This window comes from Tachypleus tridentatus, chromosome 13, assembly GCF_004210375.1.
Source record: "Tachypleus tridentatus isolate NWPU-2018 chromosome 13, ASM421037v1, whole genome shotgun sequence".
Classification (NCBI taxonomy): domain Eukaryota; kingdom Metazoa; phylum Arthropoda; class Merostomata; order Xiphosura; family Limulidae; genus Tachypleus; species Tachypleus tridentatus.
Window position 1 is genome coordinate 76,707,662 of NC_134837.1, and position 9,420 is coordinate 76,717,081.

General features: G+C 30.2%; 1 protein-coding gene across 5 annotated transcripts in view; it reads left to right on the forward strand.

Moving 5' to 3' along the window:
- LOC143238770 (achaete-scute homolog 1-like) overlaps positions 1–6,684 on the forward strand; it is a 33,717-nt gene extending 27,033 nt beyond the window's left edge. For 4 of the 5 annotated variants that reach the window (XM_076479293.1, XM_076479295.1, XM_076479297.1 and 1 more), the window contains 2 exons: positions 4,625–4,707; positions 4,797–6,684. Coding sequence is in view for 2 of the 5 variants with exons in the window: in XM_076479297.1 (XP_076335412.1) it covers positions 4,652–4,707; positions 4,797–4,944 (204 nt within the window). In the remaining 3 variants the exon portion in view is untranslated. The remainder of the gene's footprint in view (positions 1–4,624; positions 4,708–4,796) is intronic. The other variant, XM_076479296.1, reaches the window with a different exon arrangement.
- Positions 6,685–9,420: the final 2,736 nt, after the last annotated feature.

Here is a 9,420-nt window from a genome sequence, read left to right on the forward strand (position 1 = left end):
TTGACACCCTTTTTGTTACTACTTTTTTGACATTTGTTACAACTTTAATTATCTACATTGAACTCATACGTTCTAATGGTTCCTTTCAGTTTGTTTTGTAAGCATTTTAAACAGGTTAAGAAACCATTGAATAGGAATAATTTCTTTTTTATTTGATCACAGAAATTACTAAAAATGAATGATTCATATCATGTAATTCACATTTCAAAATATGCTGATACTGATGAATTGCTGCTTAATGTCATATCTGAAAAATAAACTTTACTACATTTTTATATGCTTTTTCATTTTCTCATGTTTTACAAAACATAGAACCACATATAATAAAATAATTGTTTTTCATTTCACTGCATTAAGTTCTAATTTCATCTATATATTTTAAAGTTTTAATTTTTATCTTTAATACTTCTAATGCTCACAATAATCACAGCTATATCTTCTTGTAAGGAGCAAACTGTTACAGTTTTTTACCTTCATTAGGGTTTTACTTGAAACTCTCTTCAGCACACAACTCGTATCTTATACTTTTCACCCACTCCAAAAGCACTTTCTTATTTTAAGATTTGTTGAAGACTGAACAGTTTCACAACTTTTATCACTTCATTTTGTATTGGCTCACCCACAAAGTGTTATTTCTTAAATCATAACAAAACATTCACCTGAAATCCAATGAGATATTTACTTTTACATTTCTAAATTACATTATAGTGAATTAAACCTTAAACAATACACTGACAACAAGTTTAATAATATTTACCACACAAGTCTGAATAGTCTGTTTCTTTGTTACCAAGACAATTATGTGATAAAAAGAGAAAAAACTAGAATATTATTGTACCTACTAGAAAAATTTTTTAATGGTTACTAAGTGTCATGCTTGGAAAAGTTCTAAAGATATTCACCAATGATACAAGTATTTTAAACTGGACTTGTACAGTGGTCAAGCAAACTGGAAATAAACAAACTGATAAGATAATATAATGAGGGGGTTGGAAAAAAAGAGGTTTTAAGGATAATAAGTAAAATTAGCTGTTTTAAAGACAAGTGTTCCAAATTTAACAATAAACTGGATAGCTTCAAGAATAATCTTAAATACCATTATTCTAATGCTATAAAAAATGGACAAGTCAGGAATAAAGGTAAAATAAAAGAACATGATATTACAATAGTAACCAATTGTTAGATTTGGAGAATAGTGATAACAGAAATTGCAGCTTACAAGTGTTTAACAGTGGTAGAGTTAAGGGTGGTTCTTTATATGATGGATGAATTGCAGTGTACTGGGACTAAAGACAAAAAGGATTAGCCAAAATGTTGAATCTGTACAAGATACAATCATACTCTCAAGAAAAGTTTTAATTGGTAATTACTATTCATCACTTGAACAAACAGAAAAGGTTAGTGATAATTATATAATAAGATCAGTATTGTTTCTAATCTAATAACAACAATACTGATGCAAAAATTAAGGAAGGCTAATTTTAGACATCTTGATTGAGACTGTAAGAAGTAGAATATAGTGACAGATTTATTGCAGTGATTCAGGATTGTGTTTGACACCAGGTGGTCAAAGAGCCAACTAAATGAGATACATTTTAGATTTATTATTAACTATTAACAAGGACATGATTGTAAGTGTTGAAATTGGAGAATATTTGGTAAAGAGTATGACTAAATAAATGGTTTTGATGTTTTGTTTCATGTTGAGATAAAATGAAACAAAATTTTAGTTCTGTATTTTTAGAAAGACAATATTAAGACCAGGGAAAAAGATTTATAATTAGTGGATTTAGGATAATGTGGGTTATGTGAGCCAGATTAAGACTTTTTATAAAAATAAATGGATTTTAGTTCTGGATAGATATGTCCCTAAAAAAAGGAAGAGAATAAGAGCAAGGGCCAAATGTAAATTAGCTTACTAAAGACATGAAGGAAAAATATGAAATAAATATCATTAGTTAAGAAGTTTAAATTCAGAGATAGAATGGAAGGTTTACACTACAGTGGGAGAATTAGGGATTTAGTTTTTAAAAAAGGACACAAAAAAAACAAGTCTTATCAGGAACAGCTCTGAGATAATATCAAAACAGCAAGGATTTTTTAAAGTACCTTAAAGGTAAAAAAATTGTTAAAATGGAGAATGGATCCATAAAGAATGCTAATGGAGGCTATGAGATGGTTGAAATTTTTAAAATGTTTATCTTTTTTCACTTGTATTTTTAAGAACAATATCAGCATTATCCGAGATAAATGATGAAATTATAACGTGAGTGATTTAGACATTTATCTCCTGGCAGTGAGTACAGAGAATGCGGACATGACAAGGTTTTACTCAGGGTTTTAAATGAGGTCAGATATCAAACACACAACACTTTCTTATTTTTGGTTGGTCAACAAACAATATACAGATGCCTGAAAATAGAAGAGATACTAATGATATTTCTATCTTTAAAGGAGGCAATAAGAATTATTCTTCAAATTATAGTCCTGATAGTGTTTCTTTTTTTTGGTGGAAATATTTTAAAGAGTGTAATTTAAAACAAACTTTAAAAACTAATAGTTAAAGATAATATCACAAAAGAAAGCTAATTTGGGTTCACTAAAAGAAAACTTGTCTTACTATAGTCTGTTAACTTCTTTCCAGAATTTGTTATTTATTTGGATGATGGAAATTGTGTGTATTTTATGCACTCAGAATTTCAAAGATTTTGATAAGCTGCCATGCAGAAGATCAGTTAAATACTGTATGATGTACTTTCATATTCTGAACAATGTTTCTTGGAGAAAAGTATGTTTGATGTGTAACATTGATGACACACACTCGCAATCAGAAACAGTGCATTGACCATATGATCTCCATGAGCAAAGTTTTAAATCAATTTTAGCATGAATAAAATTTGGCATTTTTTAGGGAAATCATTTTTTTATCTTATTTTAACATAACATTATGGGAAAACATGGGACCTATTGATCCATCTCTGCTATTCCACACTCTAAACTTAAAAAAACAAAAACTTCAATCCATCCTTCATCATTCATATACTTAGTTTTTTTCTTGAACTCATATAAATGTACTGCCTCTACAACATCTAAAGGTAACTCTTTCCAAAGGCTAATGATCTTGTCAGAAAATAAAATGTCTTAGCTTAAGATGACTCTTATCGTACCAAAATTTCTACATTTCCTAGTCCTAGTATTCTCAGTGTTAAATATGAAAAAAACAGAGATACAGGGTGGCCCGTAAGTCCCTACCCATCCATATATCTTATGTATCCAGTGTATTTGTGTGCTGTCACCAGTATTCTTGCGTTCCTGTACCCACGTACTTGTCATAATATGCTCTTCAAATGTAAATGGGCTTATATCGGCCATATTTCTCTGAAAAAAAGAAACAAATTTATAATAAATGTGTAATTGAATATAACATAATAACATATGGATGGGTAGGGACTTACGGGCCACCCTGTACATCAACACTATCGATTCCATTTACAGTCTTAAATACTTAGGATTAAAAATCTAAAATAAGAATTTAAACAAATCTCAATGATTTCAACATATCTAAAAATATTTTAGTGCAAGATATTTCCATCCAATTGATAGGGTAATTGTGAATGAAGTATGACAGATTTGCTGTCTCATAGCAACAGTGGACTCAGCATTGTAGTTTTTGTTTATAATTGTTTTTGATAATATTCATAGAATTGGTCGATAAGAATATATAGCATAGTATTAAATGTTTCAGACATGTAGGGTTTTTTGTTACATATCTTTACTTATATTTTTAATATAATCTGAATAAAATGAATTGTAATTCTAGTCATATTTCAGCAGTTAGATAAGCAGCATGCAATAATCAATCTATCATCCTAAGATACTACATCTAACTACCCCAGAGAATAAAAGTTTAATTGTAAATGTGTGATATCAACATTAACTGTTAGACTAACTTGAAGTTAGACCTAATCCACTAATAACTGAGTTTCTTTAGACCATCCAGTTTATTATATGAACTTTACAGCATCAGAGGAGTCTCAGTAATATTTACTTGGCACTCATCCCAACAATGTTTGATGAAATGGATTTGTCTTGTAATAGTAGAAGGAGATCACAACATCGAACGAGGTCTACACATCATTCTACCAAATGTACAAAAGAAAACTGACACACAAAAATTCTGTTTTTGCACTACTACTGATATATGCAATATTTATATCTTCCTTTTGCCTTCTTTGTTTGGCTCATATTCAATCATTTCACTTTGCATGATTTAATTCTATTTATTTTCATTATATCTTGCCATTTTTGTGGGTTTGAAATTTTGACCTATAAATATATTTTTTATTTCAATTTATAGCAACACTGTATATTTATCATTTCTAACAAGTAAGTTGTGCCATTTCAGCCAAATTTTGGAAAGTGGGGCAAAGTCAAACCCCAATTTCTATAAAGTACACAAACTGGTTAATGACATAGCATGTTCTGGAGTTCCCATATTGACTGTAATAACAACATAAGAGCAAGAGGGTTACAAGCAATAAAAATAAACATGGAAATTTCAATTTTGTATATATTTATATTGTTACTTTCCCATAACCAATTAACCAGACATTTTACATTTAAGAAATATATAAATGAAGCTGAAGAGGTGATGGCTACCTCCAGTCCTCTCCAACTGGCACCACTGATTATAATGGAAACTGCAAGGTAAGATATTCCCCAATTTATATGTTTTTCTTATTCACAGAAACATTGTTACACAAGTTGCAATTTTTTTGTTTTTTTCTCACTGTCAGGTTGGATGAAGTACATGAAACAGATGATCCTGTAACTTATGCTGTGCCAGCTGGAGAAAAGGGTAAAAGACAAACACCAAGCAACCCACGAATGATTACAGAGTTGACTCAATACTTCCAAACATGGTCGTGTGAAGTCCGAAAATAATTAGATGAGGAAACAAATATATTTGTTTTTCACACAGTAAATATGTTTAATGCTATACTATTTAACACTACATTACTTCATTGATGAAATAAACATGTTTTAATAGAGTAACTAAGGCCATACCAGTATGCTAATGTGAAAATATCAAATTTTTTTTACATTGCTTGATTACAAAGCTTTTCCTGCTGTTGATAGCAATGGAGAACACCTACTTATAAAGAGTTTGAGAAAGGAATAGATAAGTTCCTTAAAATATAAAGGGGGAGGCATTTTGTTTAAAGGTTCCATACATAATTACTAAACACACAATAAATAACATAATAAATATGAGATGCTGGAACAATGTTAGACTGAAACTTTAAGCTCTGGAGATTCAAACAAACCAATGACAGCATAAAATGTTGAGGATGTTTGTTTGTTGAATTTTCTGAAAGGTATTATAGAGTTATCTACACTAGCTTATCTTGAAATGATAGACTAAAGGAAAGGCACTAAATCATCAACATCACCACTAATAACTCTTGGGTTAATATAATAAAAAAGTAAGAATTTACTGCCACTCTTATAATTCACTTTCATGAGGTACTGTAACCTTGGATCCACAATCTGGTACACTACTAACTATGTCAAGCTCATTTCGTTTTCCTAAGGAGACACTGGTTCAAGCTGTATTTTTTAAAACAAAGACAGAAAATTATTTGAATCATTTTATATTTTTAAATGGTCATTTTTGGCTTAGCTGCATAGTACATACACACTTTTCTAGTTTTAAACTAGTTATGATCAAATGGCTTCAATGCTATGGTAATTTAAGCCACTCAAATTTAGTAACACAAACATATTTCATCACCTAATATTAAGAAAATTGTCTTGATTAAAAATTTATATACAATGTTTTAATGTAAATACTGCATATAATACATATTCCCACTTGGAGGTTCACAAGCTTTTTATAATTGTATTTTGTCTCAAGTTTACTACAGCACTTAATCTTCACATGCAAATTTATATTGCAGTATAATATGTAACCATTCCTTAGGAAAATGTTTACTGGATTTATTGGTGAGCATAACCAGTACTTTATAAGTTTTGAGCTGTTAATTATATCTTAAAACAATCGGTCACACCAAACTCTAGAACTCTATGACACCTTTCTAATGATATAAGTTTCATCCAGATGATGAATTATAACAATATAAATAATACTAATAATTCAGTCTTTAAATTTAAAAATGAAGAGGAATTCCATTTATGGTGTTTTGATCGTACATTTACTTGTTAGCCTTCTGTGTATCCCAAGATACTTTCATAATATGGAGAACTCTGGTTCTTGTATCATATTTAGAGGTTCACACAGGAAAACTATAAGACTTTCTGTCATTTTGGGTTACTAAGCCTTTTTTTATTATACCATACCTTCACTTCAAATTATTATTTTCTTTGTAAAGTAAGCAAAAAAATTATTAATTTACATTTATGTGTCCACAGACTGTTTCTTCAGCTATTTATGAATCATATACAGCTTTGGATATGACAGAGCAAACCTTACTTGAATATGACCACATCCAAGAAGCTATGGCCTCTTACTTATTCATTTAAGCATGTAATACATTTCTTTGTTTCTAAGCACTACACAAATCATTTACTGTTTTCAGTCAGTCATTTCATTTTTCTCAATACCACTAATAAATGTAAAAACTTTACAGAACTGTGGGTTTCTAAATAAATTATTAATAGTTATTCTTTATGTGTTTTTTTTTAATGTCACATGTTGTTTACTTATCCATTTAACAGTTTTTATAACATGGGACCTATTGGTTCATCCCAGCTATTCAACACTCTAAACTAAATCAACTTAAAAAAGAAAACAAAAAAAAAATGAACAGTCAGCCCTTAACATTCTTATAATTATTAAGCTTTTTCTTAAACTCTATTAAATTTAGTACCTTACAATATCTGAAGGCAACCCATTCCAAATGCCAGCCACCCTGTTAGGAAAATAAAACTGCCTTAGCTAAATATGACTCCTACCCTGCCAAAATTTATACTTGTGTCCCCTAATCCTACTACACTCACTGCTAAATATGAAAAAAAACAATACAGCAACATTATCAATTCCCTTTGCAATCTTAAACACCTCAATCAGATCTTCCCAACTCTTCTTTTTTCAAAAGAAAACAGTTTGAGAGATTTTAGCCTTTCCTCACATGTAACCATCCTCTGAATCTTTTTGAACAATTTGATGTCTTTCCAAAGGTAAGGAGCCAAAGACTGAACACAATATTCCATATGTGGCCTAACCAGTGACACGTGCAATGAAATTATAATCCCTTTAAAACTTTATTCAATATTTCTGTAGATATAACCTACAATCCTAATTGCTCTACCACAGACAACAACATGTTGCTTGGATGGCTTAAGAGACTGATCAACCATTACACCAAGATGCTTTTCTTTCACGACACTGTTAAGGTTATTCCCATTTAAATTATAAATACATGCATTTTTCTTGCATTTATTATAATTAAAACACTTCTGCCACTTATTTGCCCAAATCACTAAATGATCTAAATCCCTTTGTAAATCATCAACATCCTCTTCAGAGCCAGTAACACACAAATCTTAATATCATCTGCAAATTTAAGTAATTTATTGACCATTCCTTCATCAGTATCATTGATGTACATTAACAAGAGAAATGTCCTAAGACTGAGTTTTGAAGAACCCCACATATGACATGAATCCAGTTTGACTGAACTCTATTCATAACCCACTGTTTTCTTCCATCTAGCCACTCCTCTATCCAATGTGCTAACTTATCCCTCACATCTATAAAGACAATATGTTTTAAAAGCCTTTTAAGTGGGATACTGTCAAATAATTTCTGAAATCCAGACATACCAAGTCTACACCCTTACTCTTGTGTAGATAAATATACACTTTGTCAAAGAATATTGAAAGATTTGTAAGCCAAGATTTTCACTTAGTGAAACCATGTTGAATATGTAATAAAATTTGTTAAATGACTTTGCAAAGCTTCTTCTAACAGAACTTACAAAGCTTTTCCCACAACTGGTATAAGATTAATGGGTCTTTTGTCACTGGGACAATTATCACCTCCCTTGAAAAGAAGTTACATTGGCTGACTCACAATCCTCTGGTACCTACCCACTATTCAAGGACTGACAAAAAAAAACAAACTAATAAATGACTCAAATGTCCAATCTTTAACCACTTTCAAAACTTTGGAGAAATATTATCCAGCCCTGAAGCCTTATTATTTTTCAAATTTCTCGTTTTTTTGTTTTTTTTTTAACCAGCTCAGTATTATTTCAGTCATCTCGTTTCCATTTATCAACTGTTCAAGATGGGGAACACTGCTTAAATCTTCGTTAGTACAAACTGAGGAAAAAGCAAAATTTAAACACCTAGCCACCTCCTAACCATCAGATACTAGCTTTCCTTTAGCATCCCTCAAGAATCCTACCTTCTTTCTAACATTTTGTTTACTCTTAATGTATTTAAAGAAAATCTCATTGTTAATTTTTACATTTTCAGTCAACATTTTCTCATGCATTCATTTTGATGTCCTAATTTCCCATTTCACCAACATCCTTGATATACTATAATTTTCTAAGTCTCCTGTCATAACTAGTTAATTTAAACTTCTTATCAAATCGAATCTCTGTTGGTGTTTGGGTAAGAAAAGTTCATACCCTGGAGGGTCAGGTTCTCTATGACCTCTTCCTCCTCTCTGTACTTATGTTCTTGACGGATTGGTATTTATAATTGTAGAACTGAATATTATTTTGATCCTTTTCAGGGCAATGCCCATGTATTGTGGTTCATATATAGTGATTATTCTATCCTATCAGCAGAATGTCAAGTTTGTTGGTGGCATTTTTTTATTATTATTATTTAATATATATTATTATCATTATTTAATATATATTATTATCATTATTTAATATATATTATTATTATTATTTAATATATATTATTATTATTATTATTATTTAATATATATATTTTTTATTTATTTTTATATTTAAAATATAAGTTAACTGGGGAGAGATATTTAGGACTAGCTTCATCATGTATGAGGTACCTGTCTAGTTCGCATAGTAATTCGTTTTTCATCCAATTCTTATTAAAGTACATTATTGTACTATGTAGGAGTCTATCTGGTGTGGTTGGTATGTTCGAGCATTTGTGAATGAACTGAGATGATATAGTTCTTGGAACTCTGTATGCAGTTGTGAGGAGTGTGTTTTGGATTGTTTGTAATTATTTTATTGCTTACAGTTATCCATGCTGGAGCTGCATAATCTATTACAGGTCTAATATATGTTTTATAGATTTTTAGTATGTTATCTGTAGATGCTCCACTGTTTTTACCAGTTAGACTCCTAGCATAGTTAGTTCTTCACCAGACTTTATTTTTAATTTCGTTCACATGATTGATCAAAGTCAGTT